We start from the raw sequence: 25072 nt of genomic DNA, 5'->3' as shown, positions 1-25072 counted from the left end.
CTGTGGAGGACAGACCTGGTGTGAGGTCCTGTTGGAATTCCCTACGCCGTTGCTGTAGCAGACGGACAGAGAAGATGACATCTGTGGAGGACAGACCTGGTGTGAGGTCCTGTTGGAATTCCCTACGCCGTTGCTGTAGCAGACGGACAGAGCATATGACATCTGTGGAGGACAGACCTGGTGTGAGGTCCTGTTGGAATTCCCTACGCCGTTGCTGTAGCAGACGGACAGAGAAGATGACATCTGTGGAGGACAGACCTGGTGTGAGGTCCTGTTGGAATTCCCTACGCCGTTGCTGTAGCAGACGGACAGAGCATATGACATCTGTGGAGGACAGACCTGGTGTGAGGTCCTGTTGGAATTCCCTACGCCGTTGCTGTAGCAGACGGACAGAGAAGATGACATCTGTGGAGGACAGACCTGGTGTGAGGTCCTGTTGGAATTCCCTACGCCGTTGCTGTAGCAGACGGACAGAGAAGATGACATCTGTGGAGGACAGACCTGGTGTCAACCCCCATTGGAGCCCCGCAAATCTATTTGCGCTGCCTGGCAAGGTGGAGGGGGGAGGGGCGATGTTGGGGGTGCCGGTGGTGGCACGAGCGAAGTTGGCATGGGGCTCTGGTGCAAGGAATTAAATGCGGTGGGCGCCGGTGAGAGGGGGGGGGCAGTGCAGTTCAACCGCCTGCGTACTCGCCAGCTGTACCGCAGCTCGGCGCGTCGTCCCGTGGCGGGAGCCGCGTGAAAAAATATCAGAACCCCGTGTGGAGGGAAGCTGGAGTCGCGTGTTTGCGCAGAGGGGTGATTTGTAAAAACAAAAAACAGGCCATCATGGAACGGTCCCGAGCGGGCATCAGGCCCGGGTCGTGTTTTGCCGGGGACGAGGATGCGGTCTCGGCTTCCTGAGCAGCGGAGTCGCTCCCCACCTCCCCTCCAGCCCCCACTTCCACACCCCCCCGCTCCCCCAATATTCCCCACCTCGCGATGTTGTTTATCTTCCAGAGGTCGCACACGCGGTCACTGTTGTGCCAACGTCAACTGTGGATAGAGGCCCGCGCACGGAGAGTTGACAGCTCACTCACACAGACCTCTACGCAAGCACAGGCAAAGGTTCCCGGTATAGCCGTAAGAGATTGTAGGAGCAAGTGCTGTTAGTGAGTAGCACCTTTGAAGGCCGGCACGGCACACGAGGGGGTGGGTGGCCAACACCACGCCCGGCCGCCTTTGTCTCCCGAGTGACGATGTTTACACACCACACCATGTACTGATGTTGAGGCTGAGTCGACCTAGGGGAGGCCCAGGATCGGTTCAATTAACCGTCACTGGTGTTGACCGTGAGTGGGAATCGAACTTGGGTCACCTGGGTTCGTAGCGCAGCGCGCTAACCGCTACACTACCGCTCCCCACACACACACTCACACACACTCACACACACTCAATCACACACACTCAATCACATACAGTCACTCACACACACTCACACACACTCACTCACACACACTAAATCACATACAGTCACTCACACACAATCACTCACACACACTCAATCCCATACAGTCACTCACACACACACACTCACACACATACTCACACACATACTCACACACACACTCACACACACACTCACACACACACTCACACACACACTCACACACACACTCACACACACACTCACACACACACTCACACACACACTCACACACACACTCACTCACACTCACTCACACTCACTCACACTCACTCACACTCACACTCACTCACACTCACTCACACTCACACTCACTCACACTCACTCACACTCACTCACACTCACTCACACTCACTCACACTCACTCACACTCACTCACACTCACTCACACAAACAAAGACAAAGATCCCCCGTATAGCCTTAACAGACTGTAGGGGCAAGTGCTGTTAGCGAGCACCTATGAAGGCCAGAACGGTACACGAGGGGGTGGGTGGCCAGCACCACGCCCGACCGCCTTTGTCTCCCCAGTGGCGATGTTTACACACCGCACCAGGTACTCATTTAAGGCTGAGTCGACCTAGGGGAGGCCCAGGACCGGTTCAGATAATCGTCACTGGTGTTAGCCGTGAGCGGGAATCGAACCTGGGTCGCCAGGTTCATAGCGCAGCGCGCTAACCGCTACACTACCACTCCCCACTCACAGACACACACACTCACTCACACACACTCACACACACACTCACTCACACACACACTCACACACACTCACACACTCTAACATACACACACTCTCACTCACATATACTCACACACCCGCACACACACTCACACACTCACAGACTCACACACACTTACACACTCACAAACACTCACACACTCTCACACACACACACTCACACACACTCACACACACACTCACAGAAACACACACACTCACACACTCACACACACTCACTCACACACACTCACACACTCACACACACACTCACACACACTCACACACTCACACACACACTCACAGACACACACACACTCACACACTCACACACACTCACACACTCACAGACTCACACACACTTACACACTCACACACACTTACACACTCACACACACACACTCACACACTCACTCACACACACACACACTCACACACACTCACACACTCACAGACTCACACACACTCACACACTCACACACACTCACTCACACACACTCACACACTTACACACACTCACACACACTCACACACTCACTCACTTTCACTCAATCACTCCGACCCACTCTCCCTCCACCAGGACATCGCCGCTGGGTCGGCGTTCAGGTGGCTCCACTCGCGTCCCCCCCCCTCGCTCCCTGCGCCCCTCCCCCCTCGCCCCAACCGCTCAGGTGCGAGTCCAAGTCCGCGAGCCACGTGACGCCTCCACCTGCACCCCGTCACCCCCCCCCTCCCCGCGGAACGACGTCGCATATCCGACCTCGCCGCTTAACCGCTCACGCCCGAGGCGTCGTCGTTGTTTGGTGGCTGTCGTCTCTCTGATCACACCGACTCGCGGTGCATCATTGAATCTCGCGAGATTTACGCGGTCGCCTGTGCATTAGCGGGACTCTCCCCGAGAGTGAATCGGCATCAAACGAATGCGTGGTAACGGTGCGTAAGTGAAAGGTGGAGGGGGGGGGAGATGAAGAGTGGGGAGACAAAGGCGGCCGGGCGTGGTAGCTGACCACACGGCCCATCGCGTGGTCGTTCCGGCCTTAATTGTTTGCCTGTTGAAACAGCACGTGACTGAAGCGTCTGTATGTGTACATGGGGAGATGTTTGTGTGCGTGTGTGTTTGCGGTGCTGGGGAGCGGTGGTGCAGCGGTTAGCGCGCCGCGCTACGAACCCGGCGACTCGAGGTCGATTACTGCCCACGGCCAACACCCAGTGACCATTATCTGCACCGCTCCTGTACCTCCCCTAGGTCGACTCAGCCTCTTATGAGTACCTGGTGTGGTGTGTTAACATCGCCACTGGGGAGACAAAGGCGGCCGGGCGTAGTGCTGGCCACCTTGCGCACCGTGCGAGCCTTCAAGGGTGCTCGCTAACAGCACTTGCCCCACGTGTCTGTCAAGCCTACAGGGGGGATCTTTGTCATTGTGTGTGTAACCTCCCCTAACCCCCCCCTCCTCCACCCCCTCCACCCCCCTCCACCTTATAACCGCCCCACTGCAGAGTCGAGCGCGCAAAGTGGAGCGGAGTGCGGACAGGAGACGCGGAGACACACAGGGACAACACCAGGCGACGTCGGGGAGACACGGGGAGACACCGGGGGGACACCGGGGAGACACCGGGGACACGGAGACAAAGGCGACCGCGAAGGCGCAAGGAGGCATCGTGAAGACACCGGAGGCACCTGGAGACATTCGGGAGGAGTACGGGGACGCGAGGACAACTGTGGAGATCGCCAAACAAGCCACGAGGAGATACGAGAAGACGCCGGAGACGACCGGAGAGACAAGGAGACACGTGGGGTCGCGAGGAAGACACGTGGAGTCGCGAGGAAGACACGTGGAGTCGCGAGGAAGACACGTGGAGTCGCCGGTTAAACGCTCCGCTCGATTGACACCCGAGTGACTGAAGAGGTCACCGCTCACGAGGGCTCTCGTTGTCACAGGGACCCCGGTTCGATCCCCCTCGACGGGTTCGCCGCGGAGCGTCGAGGAAGAGGGACAGAAGGCGCGGAGCGTGCGAGTCTCTGAGCCGAGGAGTTCGTGCGAGGCGCGCCGGGAGGGAGTTTGCAAGGCGCAGTCGCATCTCCAAACCCCGGGACCTCCAGCCGGGAATCTCTCTCTCCCTCTCTCGTCGAGGACTTTTTTCCCAGAAGCCAGCACTTAGAACCCGGGACTCGAACCCGGGAATTCCGAACCGGGGATACTCCACCCAGGACTCTGCCCCCAAAGGCAACGTTGGCAGTGAGGAGCGGCGAGGGAGTGGATCGGCGGGATCAAGGAGTAGGGCGAGAGAGGAGAGTGTTGGGGGGCGAGGAGTAAGGGGGGGGGGGGGAGGCGAGAGAGGAGGAGATGTGATTGAGGAGCACAACGTGGGGATTAGCGAGGGGGGAAAGGAGTGGGGGGGGGGCATAGAGCCAAGCCGACGAGAGGGGATCAGGGAAGTGGGATCAGGGAGGTGGGATCAGGGAGGGGAGATCAGGGAGAGGGAAGATCAGGGAGGTGGGATCAGGGAATAGGGGGGATCAGGGAGAGGGGGGATCAGGGAAGAGGGGGTCAGGTAAGAGGGGGGATCAGGGAAGAGGGGATCAGGTAAGAGGGGGGATCAGGGAGAGGGGATCAGAGAGGGGGGATCAGGGAGGGGGGGATCAGGAAGAGGGGGGATGGCCGCGCCGACCCCCGCGGGGTCTCCCCGTCACAGGAGGGCCCTCCCACCGGGGTGCCTGTAGGGGACTCTGTAGGGGACTCTGCGCCACCATGAGCAGCGAGCGGAGGCCGCGGCTGATGCTGCTGCTGCTGCTCTTCACTGGGGTGGCAACCGACCACCAGCAGCAGCAGCACCATCATCAGCGTCAGCAGCACCATCAGCACCATCATCATCATCAGCACCACCATCAGCATGAGGGCGGCGAGCTGGCTGCGCGCATGCGCGCCCTCTACGAGCGGTGCCGCCGCGAGGGAGGAGCGCGAATCCGCGGCAACAGCGTGCGGAGCATCGCGGCACTGAGCCCAGGCGAGACGTGACCCCCACCCCCTCGCTCACCACGTGACCCCCACTCACTCACTCACCACGTGACCCTCATGCTCTCGCTCACCACGTGACACCCACTCACTCACCACGTGACCCCCACTCACTCGCTCACCACGTGACCCTCACCCCCTCGCTCACCACGTGACCCCCACCCCCTCGCTCACCACGAGACGTGACCCTCACCCCCTCGCTCACCACGTGACCCCCACCCCCTCACTCACCACGTGACGTACCCTCCCTGTCCTGTCCTCACATCACCACCGTCCTGCGTGTAGCTCCTGCACGGATGTGATGGTGATGATGATCATGATGACCACATCAATCATCATGAGTTACAAATAACATCATCATCATCATCAGCAGCAACGGCATTATCTACAATCGCCACCTAACACGCGCGCCGAAGGTGGGAAGGATTTGAGGAGGGGAGGGGTACAGCGTCCCCCCGCCCCCCCCCCTAACCCCGTATGCCACGGATTCGCATAAATCCTCACCGAGTCTCGAGGCATATGTGCAGGAGGGTCTTGATCCCTCGAGATGTTTGACCGATTCCGTTATAACCTCGCTCAATAAAAAAAAGAACGCGTTAAACTCCTGCCTATTGCGACTTGGCTGATAGTGCTGGGTGTTGCTGGCCGCTTGACGTTTTTTTTTGGGACGTTTCGGCCTGTGCCCCGCATTTGCGTGTAACCAAATAGAGTCAATGAATTCCCGTGAATAACTCCATGAGTGATGGATGAGCGTCTGGATCCACGTGGGAGGAAGCCGTAGGAGTTGATTTGAGTTTAACATAAAACCACAGCGGCTCACTGCTTTACACGAGTGTGTGTGTGTGTGTGGGGGGGGGGGGGGTCACACTCACATAGCTACGGGCAGCACACACGGGTTCACGATCCCGCTTGCTGTACTCACCTGCCACGCCGCAGCCGCACAGGCTCGCCGAGTCGCAAAGCATCTGGCCAATAGGGATGGCCGGTGTCATCCAGACTCGTCTAGACCCGGTCGTGCAAGGGCTGGGTTAGTCGATGAGACTGGGAATGACGCATTTCTCCACACTGTAATCCTCTGGACTCGACAGCGCTAGAGTTGGCTGGACCGGATTTCTCGAGACGAAATTGCTCTCGACGTCATCGCTACAGACCTCACATCTCTAGACTGTATCGCAATAGACCGCGCCTCTCTAGACTGTACTGCCCGTGCCCAGCCGAGTCGCCCGGGCGGGTTGGGACGCTGGGACCCCTCTCGCCCCGGGCTCCCCGCCTGACTCCGCGTGGCGCGCGCCTCCCCGCGGGCTCCTCCACCTGGGTAGAGCGCGCACCTGGCGGGGTGGGGGCCCTGGGGGGGAGAGGAGCGCCCCCCACCCCCTCCCCCCCCTTCAATCGAGCCGCGCGGTGGAGTTTGATTGCGCGACTCTGAGATCGATCCCATTCCGTGTGTTGCACGGAAGCGCACGTGCAGTTCGGCAAGTGGATTCGGGAAGATCTCATCCGGGCACTGGTGGTGGCGATGCTGCACCTGGCTGCCTGTGATGCAGCGATGCAGAAGGCAGCAGCAGCATCAGCAGCAGCAGCGAGGGGTTTGTGGAGCGCACAAAGATGTTGGCGAAATATAGTAGTAGGTTTTTACCCTTTAAACTGGTACAAAACTGACACCTTTATACAAGGCATCATGTTTGCAATAACCACAACACAAGCAGTCAAAATGCAAACAAAAAGACACAACTCTGATAATGATATGCACTGTCCTTGAAGTTTATTGGTCCACACCCGAGACAGCTTTCCTTAGAGCCTAGCCTTTCTTTTTGTTTGCATTTTGACTGCTTGTGTTGCGGTTATTGCAAACATGATGCCTTGTATAAAGGTGTCAGTTTTGTACCAGTTTAAAGCGTAAAAACCCACGACTATATTTTGCCACTGGTAAAGGAGGTCTCATAGTGTATGTTGGCGAAACTGTTTTTCCATGGGCGTCGAGGTGGAGCGATTTCCACAGCTCACCAGCAAACAAATGTGCAAATCCACCTGCTCCGTCGGTATGGGATAGAGTGTTGCCCCCTCGCACGCGCGGGGCATCTCCGCGCGCGCTGGTTTCATCCCACAGACGCTCATTAGTCAATTCTGGATTTGAAGCTTTCGTGACTGCAAGGATTCATAATCTTAGTTTTTTCGGTAAAGTCACGTAGGTAAAAAAAAAATGAAATTAAAATTCTTTAATTTTATAAATTTTTATTTCATTTTTTTTTACCTACGTGACTTTACCGAAAAAACTAAGATTACTCATTAGTTAGCCGATAACGTCTTCGTATGCATAGGACCGCAGAGATTGGACAAGTGTTGGTAGCGCCGGCTCCTCACGGCGTGGTTACTGCCTTCCTGCTCCTTGTCTGGACAACTGTGAAAAGAAATTGCTTCATAGCTCATCGGATTCCTCCAGAATTTATTAATATTCTGATTCTGTGGTTCCCCCTCCTCCTCCTCCTGGCGCCTCTGAGTCGTCCTCTCTCTCTCACTCTCTACGAGATCGAGATGATGATGTCCGGTGTGCGCAGTACGCTGACTTTAAGGGGTAGTGCAGTCCGGCAATTGGGTTCGTCAGTCCGTCTGCATTCACTCACCCACTCACTCGCCAATCAATCACCCATCAATCACCCACTCACCCACTCACTCACCCAATCACTCACCCACTCACTCATCCACCCACTCACTCACCCACTCACTCACCCACTCACTCACCAAACAATCACCCACTCACTCACTCACCCACTCACTCACCCACTCACTCACTCACCCGTTCACTCGCCCACTCACTCGCAAAACAATCACCCACTCACTCACCCACTCACTCACCCACTCACCCACTCACTCACCCACTCACTCACCCACTCACTCACCCACTCACTCACTCACCCACTCACTCACCCACTCACTCACTCACCCACTCACTCACCCACTCACCCACCCACTCACTCACTCACTCACCCATCCATCCACCCCCTCACGTCACTCCTCATCCTGCTGCTTCGCTCTGCCACCATCGTCTCTTCTCCAAAGTTCTTAAAACAACAAGTTGTCAATGCGCTCGCTCGAGCGCATTGACAACTTGAACAGTGCCGTTTGTTGCTGACCGCTTGGCGATTCGAGTCCTACCTACCTGCGTGCCCAGCAACCGTGGATTTCTAAACAAAATCAAGCGCCTCGCCCCGTCTCTTCTGCCACCGCGGTCCCGTGGCGCCCCCTGGCGTGCAGTTTGGGGATCGCGTGGCGCGGCGTAAGGGGGGCACTGGGAGGAGTGGATGGTCACCCCGACACAGGGAGGTCAAGCGCGACCCATTTGCGAACCCTTTCACAGTCTAGACCCCTCCTATCCCCTCGCTTGACCCAGACTCGTATCATTCTTGGAGTTGGCCAAACATCCGAGTATAGGACCTCATCCCCCCGTAACCCGCGTCTCCCTCTCACCCCCCCCCCCATTATGACCTCGTCCCCCCATGACCCCCGCAGCCCCCCGTAACCCGCGTCTCCCTCTCACCCCCCCCCCCATTATGACCTCATCCCCCCATGACCCCCGCAGCCCCCCGTAACCCGCGTCTCCCTCTCACCCCCCCCCCATTATGACCTCGTCCCCCCATGACCCCCGCAGCCCCCCATAACTCGCGTCTCCCTCTCACCCCCCCCCCCATTATGACCTCATCCCCCCATGACCCCCGCAGCCCCCCGTAACCCGCGTCTCCCTCTCTCACCCCTCCCCCAGGAGACTCGCCGCCAGGACCCCACTTCTCCTTCAACCTCTCCCTCATCCCCGCGTCCGAGTCTCTCATCGCCGCGTCTCTCCACTTCCCCCCGGGCTCCCCGGGGCGACAGGGACGTGGGCCCCAGCGCGTCTCCGTGTCGCTGTGGGGCTCGGCGCACCCCCGCGGCGACCCCGGCGCGGGGCCCCCTCGCCGCGCGTTGTTCTCGTTCATCCCCTCGAGCTACGCGCACTGGCACGCGCGCGATGTCACGGCGCCGCTGGGCGAGGCGCGCTCCCGAGGGATGCCCTGGCTCCACGCGGACATCCGCTCGGGTCCCAGGCGTGCCGACGAGGTGCCCTACCTCCTCGTCTTCGCATTCGACTCGGCCCTGGCGGGGGACGGCGGCGTCGCGAGCGTCCTGCAGCTGCGGGCTCTGCACCAGGCGCGCGGGGGGTCTTCCGGGTCGCGGGGACCGGACCCCCTCGCCGATGGGGACGATGAGCAGGGCGGGTCGGACAGGGCAGCCGGGGTCGCGGTTGAGTCCGAGGGGGACGTTGGAGGAGCGGTGCGGCAGAGGCGCGACGCGTCGTTGCGGACAAATGAACTGCCCGGGTCGCGTCTCCTGGCTCCCCCCCCTTCCTTCGAGGACGGTGATGATGGTCATGGTGATGACGAGGACGATGGCAGTGATGGTGATGACGATGAAGAGATGGCACAGGAAAGAAGATCATCATCATCAGCATCATCAGCAGCATCAGCATCATATTCACCATCTTCATCAGCAGCAGCATCGTCATCCCAGCGCAGATCTCGACCCAGAGACGCGCAGAGGCAGAGGGATCACGGAGGAGCCAACAGCAGCAGTCGAAGTAACAGCAGCAGCCACGGCGGCGGCGGCGGTCGGGGTCGTGGGAAGACCGAGGCGGAACGGAGGCGCAGGGCGGACAAGCGGCGTCCCCCGGGCGGGGGGTCCCGCGGTGGGGGGGGGCCCTCCCCCCCTCACGGCGTGCGCACGACGCCACCTCACGGTGGACTTTGCCGACATCGGCTGGGACAAGTGGATCATCTCCCCCAAGGCGTACCTCGCGCACTACTGCGCCGGCACCTGCGACTTCCCCATGTCCAAGGTACGGGGCGCGGGAGGAGGCATCGAGGCAGCGGTGGCCAGGAGATGTTAACAACCTCGCCTGGTGTGCAGGGGGTCGTGGGTTCGATCCCGACCCTGACGCCTGCTGCTGTGCAATTGGAGGTTGCGGTGTCTCTCTCTCATCATCATCATCACGGTGGCTAGGAGATGTTAACTACCTCGCCTGGCATGCAGGGAGTCGTGGGTTCGATCCTGACCCTGACGCCTGCTGCTGTATATTTGGAGTTTGCGGTGTTTTTCTCTCATCATCATCATCACGTTGGCTAGGAGATGTTAACTACCTCGCCTGGTGTGCAGAGGGTCGTGGGTTCGATCCCGACCCTGACGCCTGCTGCTGTATATTTGGAGTTTGCGGTGCCTCTCATCATCACGGTGGCTAGGAGATGTCAACTACCTCGCCTGGTATGCAGGGGGTCGTGGGTTCGATCCCGACCCTGACGCCTGCTGCTGTATATTTGGAGTTTATCTCCGGGTCCTCCATTTCCACGTGATAATCCACTTTATCATTTGTGGCCAGGTCGCTTCTGAAAAAGAACTATGTATATACATAGCTCAGTAGGCTAATTACCTGGAGAAATAAAAAAATAATGCACAATTATAGCGAACGCCGCAGCAGACGCGTTGCTTTGCGCAGCACGTGGCCGCAGCGACTCTGCACGTGACGCGCGTGATCCAAACGCTGCGGAGGTAGCAGCGAGGGGAGGGGGAGGGGTTGGTGGACCACCGCCCTGATGTTGCGGAGCCAGGCTACGGCGGAGAGGGTGTGACGGCCCCGTGCACGTTTGAAGGCATCGGAGGCTCCACATGGTCTGTGAATTGTCCTGGGCCCCCCCAGCACCCCCCGCCACCCCCCCATGGACGGCCCCATGCAGAACTCACCTAAACTAAACTAAATTCACCTATTATTTTTCGATTTGAAGCTTTCGTGACTGCAGGGATTCATCTTCTTGGTTCTTTCGGTAAAGTCACGTAGAAGGGAAATAATAAAGTAATAAAAATAAAACATAATAAAAGAATTCTCTCAAAGAAAATAATAAAAATTAAAATAATTCTCACAATAATAATGTTATTAAGTTTTATTTTTATTATTTTATTACTTCCCCAATTATTTTTCGATTTAAAGCTTTCGTGACTGCAGGGATTCATCTTCTTGGTTCTTTCGGTAAAGTCACGTAGAAGGGAAGTAATAAAATAATAAAAATAAAACATAATAAAACAATTCTCACGACGTTTCGGCCACAACGCAAGCAGCCATCCTCAGGCGAAGAATGAAACACCCCAAGCTTGGAGCGTATATTTAAGCTGGGTTAGAGGGGGGGGAGGTGGGAAGAAGAGCGCCTAAACAAAATAATTTGCATATCAAGAGGAATTCAGCATATGGAAAATGCGTAGGAGGTGGGCGGGGGGGGTTCCAAATCAATACTATGCCCGTGCATTATGCAGGATTAGCAGCATCAAAGGGGGGGGGGGAAGGGGGGGAGCATTAACAAAGGAAAGGAATGTTAATAGTATGTAGCTGTAGTTACTAAACAACCACGTAAAAAACTACAGTATAAACTGCATGACAAACTAAAGTATAAACTACATAGCATCATCAGTAAACTTACTATACTCTACAATAAGCTGAGTTACTAACAGTAAGTAATACATGAAAAATTCTACGTTGTAAAAAATTATATAATATGCTTCCATCTAAACTTTATTCTCTTACATCACACGCGTCTATACCGTACTATATACTTCCATAGGCAAAACCAACATTAAATTACATACTGTATTGCTATAAACCACCCTATACCTTATACATTTTTAATATAACACTATGTATTATTCTACCCACCCTAATGTGTATCAAAATGGTTTATTACGTCCTTCCAGTGATTGCTAAGCCAGAATCCATCTTCTCGGTTAAAATTGTCTCTGTGTTTGTAAATGTGGATCGCCTCATGTACGAATCTCTCATGATAGCCAGATGGCTTGCAGAGAACCTCTGTCTTGGAGAAGTCAATGTCATGTGAGCCCACTGAGTTGTAACAGTGATCTGCCACGGCTGAGGTGTTTGTCCTACAGTGTTTCAGGTCAGCTTTATGTTCACGGATGCGGTCCGAGACATGTCGTTTGGTTTCCCCAATGTAACTGCTACCACAGAGGCAACTTAGTTTGTAGACACCAGGGTACTGTATGTCTGGAACCACATCTTTTACAGACGGTACCAGATCACGGATTTTATGTACTGTGTTGAATCGGACCTGGATCTTGTGTTTAATCAGGATTTTGGAGATCTTTTTTGTGACCCCAGCAATGTAGGGTAAGGTGATGGTCTTGAAAGGCTCCTCAACAGGATCCTTCTTGGTGGTTGGAGTGATGGCTTTGCGGATTGTGTAGTCGGAGTAACCATTAGCCTTAAGAGCTTGGCGTACGTGTTTGAGTTCACTGGAAATGTGTTCATGGTCGGAGATGCATTGGGCTCTATGATATAGAGTCTTGATGAGGGAATTCTTCTGGGATGGATGGTGGTGGGAATCCGGTTTTAGATAAGCATCCGTGTGGGTGGCTTTCCTGTAGACAGAGTGGCTCATTGAACCATCAGGTCTCCTTTTGATTAGGACATCCAAAAAGGGTAGCTTGCCATCATTTTCGACTTCCATGGTGAATCTGATGGCTGGGTGTATGGAATTGATATGGTCGAGAAATTGGTCTAGAGCAGGCCGGCCATGTGGCCAGATGACAAAAGTGTCGTCTACGTACCTCTTCCATAAGGTCGGGCGTAGAGTGGCAGTCTGGATGGCGTCCGTCTCAAATTTCTCCATGAAGATGTTGGCTACAACCGGAGATAAGGGGGAGCCCATTGGGGTGCCCTCAATTTGCTTGTAGAAGGTTCCATTCCAGGTGAAGTATGTATTGGTTAAGCAGTGTCTCACCAGGGGGGGTACCCCAGCATTCAGTCCTTGATGAACCAAGTCTTCAATGATTGCGATGGTGTCAGGCACAGGCACCTTGGTGAACAAGGAAACCACATCAAAACTGACAAGCAGGTCGTCTGGGGACAGGGCAATCCCCTTGATTGTTGATACCAGGTCAGTAGAGTTTAGTACTGCAGAGGTGGTTTTTCCAGTGAAAGGCCGTAGGATTTCGGACAAAAAACGAGCCAGTTTGTAAGTCGGGGAGTTGATAGTAGAGACAATGGGACGAAGAGGTGTATCTTCTTTATGTATCTTTGGCAAGCCGTACAATCTTGGTGGCCTGGCTGCAGAAGGTTTCAACGAGAACTGTTTGGTCTGATCAATTAATGCGGTTGAAGCAGAAATGATGTTGTTGGTTTTGGAGACGAGGCTGTTGGTGGGGTCTCTTTTTATTTTTGTATAGCTACCTCCTACGCATTTTCCATATGCTGAATTCCTCTTGATATGCAAATTATTTTGTTTAGGCGCTCTTCTTCCCACCTCCCCCCCCTCTAACCCAGCTTAAATATACGCTCCAAGCTTGGGGTGTTTCATTCTTCGCCTGAGGATGGCTGCTTGCGTTGTGGCCGAAACGTCGTGAGAATTGTTTTATTATGTTTTATTTTTATTATTTTATTACTTCCCTTCTACGTGACTTTACCGAAAGAACCAAGAAGATGAATCCCTGCAGTCACGAAAGCTTTAAATCGAAATTTAACCGCCTCTACGGGGAGGGTTTCCACATAACTTTGAGATCCTTCAACAAGCTCCGGGACAAGAAGGCTCAGCTAATCGAGTCTCTCACCTTTCTGAAGAGATGCCGCGACTCTAAGGTAATACCGAACGCATTTACACTAACATCTGCTGCTGTAACTTCTTCTAATGCGAAACGAATTCTGTCTAGAACTAGCTTAGCTCTTATCTCAGAGAAAATCAGACTTACGCGCACCGAACTAGATCAGTTAGACTAGACACTCTACAAATCACACTTATCCTTGAGTGCAACAATGTCCACATCGGATTGGGAACATGTGGAAAAAATGACTGCCTCTTCAGCTGCCGCTATGTCGACTAAATGTAAGGACAACTTGATTTCCAAATTCAACCGCCTCTCAAACAAGAAACCGGACCCACACATTGAAAAGCTAGATGTTAACAAAGTCGTAATTAATCGCAGTAACAGTCCTATTTCTGAAGGTTTGAAATCCGTTTTAGCTAAAGGACTAAACTTTGCAGTCACACCTAGACACATACCAGTTAATGATATAATTGCTCGAGTAGATGTAGCTCTCAAGGGCTTGAGTCACATCGCTGCAGACGTAGCAAGATCGGAAATCTCTGTAACCCTCAAAAACGCTAAGATGCCAGCTAGCAACATCAGCAAAGATGAGCGTTTTGAATTAGCTCAATTAAAAAAGAGGGATGACATTGTCATCCTCTCAGCCGACAAAGGCAATGCCACTGTCATCATGGACAAAATAGAATACAACAACAAAATTCAAGAACTACTCACCGATGGCAGCTATACAAAAATAAAAAGAGACCCCACCAACAGCCTCGTCTCCAAAACCAACAACATCATTTCTGCTTCAACCGCATTAATTGATCAGACCAAACAGTTCTCGTTGAAACCTTCTGCAGCCAGGCCACCAAGATTGTACGGCTTGCCAAAGATACATAAAGAAGATACACCTCTTCGTCCCATTGTCTCTACTATCAACTCCCCGACTTACAAACTGGCTCGTTTTTTGTCCGAAATCCTACGGCCTTTCACTGGAAAAACCACCTCTGCAGTACTAAACTCTACTGACCTGGTATCAACAATCAAGGGGATTGCCCTGTCCCCAGACGACCTGCTTGTCAGTTTTGATGTGGTTTCCTTGTTCACCAAGGTGCCTGTGCCTGACACCATCGCAATCATTGAAGACTTGGTTCATCAAGGACTGAATGCTGGGGTACCCCCCCTGGTGAGACACTGCTTAACCAATACATACTTCACCTGGAATGGAACCTTCTACAAGCAAATTGAGGGCACCCCAATGGGCTCCCCCTTATCTCCGGTTGTAGCCAACATCTTCATGGAGAAATTTGAGACGGACGCCATCCAGACTGCCACTCTACGCCCGACCTTATGGAAGAGGTACGTAGACGACACTTTTGTCATCTGGCCACATGGCCGGCCTGCTCTAGACCAATTTCTCGACCATATCAATTCCATACACCCAGCCATCAGATTCACCATGGAAGTCGAAAATGATGGCAAGCTACCCTTTTTGGATGTCCTAATCAAAAGGAGACCTGATGGTTCAATGAGCCACTCTGTCTACAGGAAAGCCACCCACACGGATGCTTATCTAAAACCGGATTCCCACCACCATCCATCCCAGAAGAATTCCCTCATCAAGACTCTATATCATAGAGCCCAATGCATCTCCGACCATGAACACATTTCCAGTGAACTCAAACACGTACGCCAAGCTCTTAAGGCTAATGGTTACTCCGACTACACAATCCGCAAAGCCATCACTCCAACCACCAAGAAGGATCCTGTTGAGGAGCCTTTCAAGACCATCACCTTACCCTACATTGCTGGGGTCACAAAAAAGATCTCCAAAATCCTGATTAAACACAAGATCCAGGTCCGATTCAACACAGTACATAAAATCCGTGATCTGGTACCGTCTGTAAAAGATGTGGTTCCAGACATACAGTACCCTGGTGTCTACAAACTAAGTTGCCTCTGTGGTAGCAGTTACATTGGGGAAACCAAACGACATGTCTCGGACCGCATCCGTGAACATAAAGCTGACCTGAAACACTGTAGGACAAACACCTCAGCCGTGGCAGATCACTGTTACAACTCAGTGGGCTCACATGACATTGACTTCTCCAAGACAGAGGTTCTCTGCAAGCCATCTGGCTATCATGAGAGATTCGTACATGAGGCGATCCACATTTACAAACACAGAGACAATTTTAACCGAGAAGATGGATTCTGGCTTAGCAATCACTGGAAGGACGTAATAAACCATTTTGATACACATTAGGGTGGGTAGAATAATACATAGTGTTATATTAAAAATGTATAAGGTATAGGGTGGTTTATAGCAATACAGTATGTAATTTAATGTTGGTTTTGCCTATGGAAGTATATAGTACGGTATAGACGCGTGTGATGTAAGAGAATAAAGTTTAGATGGAAGCATATTATATAATTTTTTACAACGTAGAATTTTTCATGTATTACTTACTGTTAGTAACTCAGCTTATTGTAGAGTATAGTAAGTTTACTGATGATGCTATGTAGTTTATACTTTAGTTTGTCATGCAGTTTATACTGTAGTTTTTTACGTGGTTGTTTAGTAACTACAGCTACATACTATTAACATTCCTTTCCTTTGTTAATGCTCCCCCCCTTCCCCCCCCCCCCTTTGATGCTGCTAATCCTGCATAATGCACGGGCATAGTATTGATTTGGAACCCCCCCCGCCCACCTCCTACGCATTTTCCATATGCTGAATTCCTCTTGATATGCAAATTATTTTGTTTAGGCGCTCTTCTTCCCACCTCCCCCCCCTCTAACCCAGCTTAAATATACGCTCCAAGCTTGGGGTGTTTCATTCTTCGCCTGAGGATGGCTGCTTGCGTTGTGGCCGAAACGTCGTGAGAATTGTTTTATTATGTTTTATTTTTATTATTTTATTACTTCCCTTCTACGTGACTTTACCGAAAGAACCAAGAAGATGATTCCCCAATTATTATTTTTTTTTTTAACCAGGAAAGGCCAACTGAGCTATAGAGTTATTTTACAGAAGCGACCTGCCCACCGCAAACGAGAGCTCCACGAAGTGGCTTATCACGGGAGAAATGTGTAGCAGCGGTCACAATTTAACACGTGGATGTGGCGTCGAGATGGAGCCGTACCCCGACTCGCCAGGAGACGGCGGTACAGCAAAGCGTCAATTGCCGACTCCAACCAGTCCCGTCTGGACCCCGTCGATATTCTCAGAGTCCTCCGTTTGCCTCTCACGCGTAGAGCATTGAATCAATTGGCCCGATAACATCGTGACATATAAAGGACCACACACAGTGTGATTCCTGGATAAGTTGAGTTTTGTTTCTGTTAACTGTGCTTGTGCATCACTGCCGTTGCAGTAGCATCATCGTCACGAAATCATCGATAATAATCCATCGTCATCATCATAATCAATGGTCCATCGGCCTAAGTCCTTCGTTAACAATAATATGTCATCGTCCTTATTTCAAGATCATCATCGTACAGACAGAATCATCCTGAATTTCTATTTCAAGTTTTCGTGATTGCAGGGTTTCAGAATTCTTGGTTCTATCGGTAAAGTCACGTAGAAGGGAAATAATAAAATAATAAAAATAAAACAATTAAATTCTCACGACGTTTCGATTGCAACACAAGCAATCATCATCAGGTGTGAAATCCACAGCAATAAAAAAATAACCGCCACTTTTTCCAAAAAAATTATGGGTGTGGTTTTCACACCTGATGATGATTGCTTGTGTTGCAATCGAGACGTCGTGAGAATTTAATAGTTTTATTTTTATTATTTTATTACTTCCCTTCTATGTGACTTTACCGAAAGAACCAAGAATAAAAATCATCCTGATTTATAGATCGTCGTTTTGATTTTAACAGTCCATCATAAAAAAAACAATCATCATCTAAAAACCATCATCGTAATCCAAAGAGCATCATCTTAACATCGTCATAAAATCATCATCACCATCATCATTCAAATTCAGACATCGTATCGTGGTGGTCTTGGGAGTTAATTCAAAACACGACACGGTTACTGAGTGCAGACCAAGAAGCCCAAAACGCCAAGGGGGCCAGCCACAAACAGCACTGTAACGCGTCTCTTGAATTGAGCGAGGCTATTATTGTTGTTGTTATTTTAAGAGATTGGGAACAAGAGGCGGTGGTGATGGAAGAGGGAGTTCCAATGTGCGGCAAAGTGACGGGAAAAAGCAGAGAGAGAGAAGTGAAGTGACCTGTAGCTTAGTGAGTGAGTGGCTGAGTGAGTGGTTGAGTGAGTGGCTGAGTGAGTGGCTGAGTGAGTGGCTGAGTGAGTGGTTGAGTGAGTGGCTGAGTGAGTGGCTGAGTGAGTGGCTGAGTGAATGAGTGAGTGGCTGAGTGAGTGGTTAAGTGAGCGGCTCAGTGACCGGCTGAGTAAGCGGCTGAGTGAGCGGTTGAGTGAGCAGGTGAGTGAGCGGGTGAGTGAGTGGCTGAGTGAGTGAGTGGCTGAGTGAGTGGCTGAGTGAGTGGCTGAGTGAATGGTTAAGTGAGTGGCTGAGTTAGCGGTTGAGTGAGCGGTTAAGTGAGCAACTGAGTGAGCGGGTGAGTGAGTGGCTGAGTGAGTGGCTGAGTGAGTGGTTGAGTGAGTGGCTGAGTGAGTGGCTGAGTGAGTGGCTGAGTGGTTGAGTGAGTGGCTGAGTGAGTGAGTGGCTGAGTGAGTTGTCGTCACCTCCAGTGCGCTGGTGGTTGAACAGAGTGTGGATGAGACGAAACGGTGAATGTCGAGCGGACCAAGTCCTCAACACGGGTGGAGGAATCAGCGAGTGAGGTTCATTGGGACAGTAACACACGTGTCTGTCAGTGTGTGCGTCATTGTGTGGATATGTCGTGGGGAGCGGTGGTGTAGCGGTTAGCGCGCTGCGCTACGAGCCTGGCGACCCCGGGTCGATTCCCGCTCACGGCCAACACCCAGTGACGATTATCTGAACCGGTCCGGGACTCCCCTAGGTCGACTCAGCCTCAAATGAGTACCTGGTGTGGTGTGTACACATCACCACTAGGGTTTAACACCACTGCATTGTGTGAGCAGCTCACAAATCATTGAAAGATCTGAACACAGTTCCATCGGTGAGCTCCTCCGGCAGACGAGGCCGCATTGGCTGGGTCACGTAGCCCGCATGCCCAGCCACCGCATGCCCACGCAGCTTCTGTTTGTCCGTATAGAGCGGTCGCGGCACGGGCTGGATAAGAGATGGAGCTGATGCGGTACGGGAGGATGTGGAGCTGAGTGGACTTGCCGATGACTTGACCAGCGATGTCAAGATCGGCCTCTGCGGAGGAGACTCGTCAAGGACGCTACTGGGCAGTTGGAGGTAGTCGCCTTCGGCAACAACAGAGGGTGGATGGAAGAGCGACGCTCACAACAACGAGCGGAACGCTGGGCGTTTAAAACGCAGCAAGTTGGAATAGTGCGGAGAATAGGTAGCGCATCTGCCAGTCATCTCAGAGGGTCAACCCATGGCACCTGGGTCTGTGTGTTGTAACCTGCCAGCAGAGAGGGCCTTCCATAATTCACGTGATGGCATCAAAGTGCACCTAGCCTGGCACGCGCGCTGTGGTAACGTCACCATGGCTTAGTGGCGAACGGCGGCTGAATTGTTTTTTGTGTCACCGTTTGCCTGTCGCTGTTAACATTGTGCCTGTATTGTGAGTATGTATTATGTGTGTATGTATTATGTGTGTGTGTTGTGTGTGTATTGTGTATGTATTATGTGTGTGTGTTGTGTGTGTATTGTGTATGTATTATGTGTGTGTTGTGTGTGTATTGTGTATGTATTATGTGTGTATGTATCATGTGTGTTGTGTGTGTATTGTGTATGTATTATGTGTGTGTGTTGTGTGTATTGTGTATGTATTTTGTGTGTATGTATTATGTGTGTGTGTTGTGTGTGTATTGTGTATGTATTATGTGTGTGTGTTGTGTGTATTGTGTATGTATTTTGTGTGTATGTATTATGTGTGTGTGTTGTGTGTGTATTGTGTATGTATTATGTGTGTGTGTTGTGTGTATTGTGTATGTATTTTGTGTGTATGTATTATGTGTGTGTGTTGTGTGTGTATTGTGTATGTATTATGTGTGTGTGTTGTGTGTGTATTGTGTATGTATTATGTGTGTATGTATTATGTGTGTGTGTTGTGTGTGTATTGTGTATGTATTATGTGTGTATGTATTATGTGCGTATTGTGTATGTATTTTGTGTGTATGTATTATGTGTGCCTGTATTATGTGCGGATGCTTTTGTGTGTATGTATGTATCATGTGTGTGTGCGTGTATGTATTGTGTATGTATTATGCGTATGTATTGTGTGTATGTTTCTGTGTGTATGTTTAAGTGTGTATTATGTTTATGTGTGTATGTTTATGTGTGTATTTTATGCGCGTATGTAAATGTGTGTATGTGTGTATGTGATGCCTTCGATGGCTCTAATTTACATCTGGTAAATTTCATCTGGTATATATACAATGGGAGGCTGATCGATGCCCGGATGCGGTCAAGGGATGGCTTGCTATTGCTCAACCATGTTATGTATGCCGACGATCTGGTAATTGCTGCTCACTCAGAGAAGGAGTTGGAGGCGCTGCTGCTGAACCTGGAGCTTGCCACTAAGAGGTGGGGCCTTACCATCAGCCCCACCAAAACTAAGCACCTGCCTGGGTATTTTGTACCATCGGACACTCCATCCCCACAACTCCCAATTGGTGATGGGGCAGTTGTGGAGAGAGTGTAGAGTTTCCCATACATGGGCAGTGTGCTCATGACCGGCACCGGTTTGACAGCAGAGGTCTCACTCCGAATCAGTCGAGCGGTATTATCTTTTCATCGGTTGCGTAACGCTGTGTGGAAGCTACCTGGTCTGTCGCTCTGCACGAAGCTTCAGGTCTTCTCGGCCACGGTCATTCCCTCCCTTCTCTACGCTTGCGAAACGTGTACACCCCTAATGGAACATCTTCGCCGGTTAGAAACATTTAGGCTGGCCTGCCAACGATCCATCCTGGGTTTAACCAGGCTGGATTGTGTGAGAAGCTCACAAATCCTTGAAAGATGTGGACAAAGTCCCATCGGTGAGTTCCTCCGGCAGGCAAGGCTGCGTTGGCTGGGTCATGTCGCCTGCATACCCAGCCACCGCATGCCTAAACAGCTTTTGTTCGGCCGAATAGAGGGGGCTAAACGGGCGCGGCTCGTGCTAGAGAGAGATGGAGTGATGTGGTACAGGAGGAAGTGGAGCTGAGTGGACTTGCCGATGACTGGTACCAGCGGTGTCAAGATCGGCCTCTGTGGAGGAGGCTCGTGAAGGACGCTACTGGCCAGTTGAAGGCAGTCGCCCTCCAACAACAACAGAGGGCAGAGGAGCGACGCTCACAACAACGAGCGGAGCGCCGGGTGGCTAAAGTACAGCAAGTTGGCACAGTAGGGGGCACAGGTGGTGCATCAGCCAGTCATCTCGGTCATCTCGGTCAGTCGACCCGTGGCACCTGGGTCTGCCCCGTGACCTCCTGCCAGCGGGCGTTCGACACTTCACGTGGCCTCAAGGTGCACATGGCCTGGCACAAGCGTCGTGGTGACGTCACCGCCACTTAGTGGCGAATGGCGGTTGTTGTTGTTGTATGTTTATGTGTATATGTGTGTATGTTTATGTGTGTATGTTTTTGTGTATATGTGTGTATGTTAGCGGTCGCGCGTGGTGCTGGCCGTCACGGCCTTCATAGGTGCTCGCCAACAGCACTTGCCCGTGACCGTCTCTTTAGGCTATACGGGGAACCTTCGCCTATATTTGGACGTAACACATTTCTTAACCAGTACCGGGACTCACCTAGGTCGACTCAGCCTGAAATGAGTACCTGGTGCCAGGCAGTACACATCAGCACTGCTGAACACCGCCTGATCGCACGTGTCACCAAGAATTTTGTTTCATCTTCTTGGTTCTTTCGGTAAAGTCACGTAGAAGGGAAATAATAAAATAATATTTTTCAATATCTGTATTATTTTACTATTTCCCTTCTACGTGACTTTACCGAAAGAACCAAGAATATGAATCCCTGCAGTCACGAAAGATTTAAATCAAAAATCTGTTTTAATACATGTTGCTTCAATAAAATGTTAACACTCACACGGGACTCTCGTTTTTAATGGTTAAAACAACGGAGAATACACTGCAGCATGATAACAAATGTACGTTAATAGCTTCAAAGAGTCTCCACTCGTTCGCCATCATTGTCAACACGTGCCTGGAATCTTCTCCAGGTGGTCTCCAGAGCCCGGAGGAGGCACATTTCTTGTGGTATTGTTGCAAATTCTCGTGAGTGTTAACATTGATAGTGTTAACATTGTTTTGAAGCACGCCCCTGTACATCGGGCTGTGATGGTAGCGCCTCTAGTGGCTGTAGAGGTGACGGGAATAATCATGGGTGGAAAAAAACCCGATTATTCCAGCGGCAGGCATCGGGTTTTTTCTTTAATACAATTAAACCCGATTTCGGGGAATTAAAACCTGGTTTAATGAATACGAAACTCTGATCCAAGGCTTAGGCTGCTTCCTCGTCGGTGCTGCTATCGTACTCGGGGGGCCGTCGGGCACGGGGTAGTCGTAGAATGCGGCGGGCAGGTTGGTCTTGATGAACACGAGGAGCTTCTCCTCCACAATCGTGGGCGCCAGTGAGTTCCTTCGCTTGGAATGGATGAAGCCCATCGTTGAGAAGTTGGCGAAGTGCGCTTCTGCAATTAGAACCAATTAAACCGGATTTCTCCCAATCTCAGATGATCGGGTTTCATATAAAAAGACAATTAAACCCGATTGTAAAAAACCCGACTGTGCCACCCTTGGGAATATTCCGTGAGATGGAATCGGAATTAAAACTCGCATCGATTCTCAAGCACGCGTCAGTCTAAAATGATGATCATCATCATCATCGTCGCCATCGGCAATGGTCAATCATCGACTGGACGTTCAAAATTAAAGGGTGTGAGTGGCCAACACCACGCCTGGCCGCCTTTGTCTCCCCCCGTGCCACTGTTTACGCATTGCACCAGGTAGTCATTTGAGTCTGAGTCGACCTAGGGGGAAGACCCAGCAGGACAGGTTCGGATAAATCGTCACTGGTGTTAGTTAATCTAAATATTTATATATATATCGGAGGAATCCGATGAGCAATGAAGCTGTTTTTTTACAGCTGTCCAGAAGGGGCACGCTGTCAGAATGTAACACAAAAACAATATATGAGTACAAATTACAGGTAAGATAAACAAATCACTTAAAAAATATACACAAGTAAAACGAATCTATTTTTTTTAATCTTACTAGGTAAGATCCACTTAGCCATTAGCTTCTTTTTCAGAAGCGACCTGGCCACAGATGATAGCTCAACGGGGAGTGTCTTATCGTCAATGTGGAAATCCACAGCGGCAAAAAAAAAATAATCCAAATAATGTGGACGCGTGTCTCGTGTGGCCGTGAGCGCGAATCGAACTCGGGTCGCCCGGTTGGTTACGGTAGCGCGGTGCGTCAACCACTGCGCCACCGCTCCCCCCACTCACCCACCCCACCTCTCCACGTACCGTGCGTCCCACCAACCACGCGAACATCCGGCTCGTGGTTCGTGCCGTGGGGCTGGTGCCGGACAAGATAACCCCCACTCAGCGTCCTAACCACTGCGCCACCGCTCCCCACACCCCCCCACCCCCTCTCAAGGGCGTGCGTCCCACGAACCACGCGACCATCCAGAGCGTGATGCGTGCGGTGGGTCTCGTGCCGGACAAGATAACCCACACTCAGCGTCCTAACCACTGCGCCACCGCTCCCCACACCCCCCCCCCCCCCCACCCCTCTCTAGGGCGTGCGTCCCACGAACCACGCCACCATCCGGATCGTGGTTCGTGCCGTGAGGCTGGTGCCGGACAAGATAACCCCCCACTCAGCGTCCTAACCACTGCGCCACCGCTCCCCACACCCCCCCCCCACCCCTCTCTAGGGCGTGCGTCCCACGAACCACGCGACCATCCAGAGCGTGATGCGTGCCGTGGGGCTGGTGCCGGGTCTGCCGGGGCCGTGCTGCGTGCCGGACAAGATGACGCCGCTCAGCATCCTCTACGTGGACCAGGCGGACAGCGTGGTCCTCAAACTCTACCCCAACATGTCCGTCGAGTCGTGTGCCTGCAGATAGCCGGGCCTCCGACGCCCCGGCGACAACACAGAGGGAGATGGGTGGGGGGGGGGCGAAGGGGGGAGTCTATATTCTTGGGGGTCAGAGAAGAGGAGTGGTGGGGGGGGTCAAACCCCCGGACTTTCCCAAACATCTCTCGCTCTCTGTGACAGCGCTTCACATCGGCACCTCTCAGGGGGAGACGCGAGACGGCCAGCAGGTGGGTGAAGGTGGTGGGGGGGGGGGGGGGGTGAGCAATAGGGGGCACGGGTAGTAAAGGGGGGCCCTTGTGGGTGGTGGTGGGGGGCACGTGGTGAGGCCACGCGGACACCGGAGGCGTCGCTGCATTTCTTCGGATCTGATGCTCGTGCTGGCCCCGTGTTATAGGGCCCAACTCACGAGACAAACATCATCAGCAGCAGCATCAGCAGCATCAGCTTGTGTAGTGGCGAGGCGTGTCAGTGGAACGATACGGCGAGAGGGACACTCAGGAGGGAGGTGGGAGAGAGGGAAAGGAAGCGGGGCGGGTAGTCGACGGGAGGACGAGAGACGGGATGGGTGGAGATGAGAGGGGAGAGGATGAAGAGGGAAAAGGCGTGGAGTGGGTAGAGAAGAGTGTGTAAAGAAGAGGGGAGAGGAGAGAGAGGCAATGGGAGAGGCAATGGGAGAGGAGAGAGAGGCAATGGGAGAGGCAATGGGAGAGGAAATGGGAGAGGCAATGGGAGAGGCAATGGGAGAGGAGAGAGAGGCAATGGGAGAGGCAATGGGAGAGGAGAGAGAGGCAATGGGAGAGGAGAGAGAGGCAATGTGAGAGGCAATGGGAGAGGAGAGAGAGGCAATGTGAGAGGCAATGGGAGAGGAGAGAGAGGCAATGGGAGAAGCAATTGGAGAGGCAATGGTAGAGGCAATGGGAGAGGAGAGAGAGGCAATGGGAGAGGCAATGGGAGAGGAGAGAGAGGCAATGGGAGAGGCAATGGGAGAGGAGAGAGAGGCAATGGGAGAGGCAATGGGAGAGGAGAGAGAGGCAATGGGAGAGGCAATGGGAGAGGCAATGGGAGAGGAGAGAGAGGCAATGGGAGAGGCAA

General features: G+C 52.3%; 1 protein-coding gene across 1 annotated transcript; it reads left to right on the top strand.

Annotated features, from left to right (window-relative positions):
• The first annotated feature begins 610 nt into the window (after positions 1 to 610).
• On the top strand, positions 611 to 24008 carry LOC144946571 (uncharacterized). Its single transcript, XM_078875585.1, has 6 exons — positions 611 to 650; positions 4875 to 5186; positions 8952 to 10058; positions 23537 to 23577; positions 23679 to 23735; positions 23817 to 24008. The coding sequence occupies exons 1-6, from the start codon at positions 611 to 613 to the stop codon at positions 24006 to 24008; spliced, it is 1749 nt and encodes a 582-aa protein (XP_078731711.1).
• Positions 24009 to 25072: the final 1064 nt, after the last annotated feature.

The sequence above is a fragment of the Lampetra fluviatilis genome, chromosome 41 (assembly GCF_964198595.1).
Source record: "Lampetra fluviatilis chromosome 41, kcLamFluv1.1, whole genome shotgun sequence".
Classification (NCBI taxonomy): domain Eukaryota; kingdom Metazoa; phylum Chordata; class Hyperoartia; order Petromyzontiformes; family Petromyzontidae; genus Lampetra; species Lampetra fluviatilis.
Note: the sequence above shows the minus strand (reverse complement) of the source record. Positions and strands in the feature narration are given on the sequence as shown.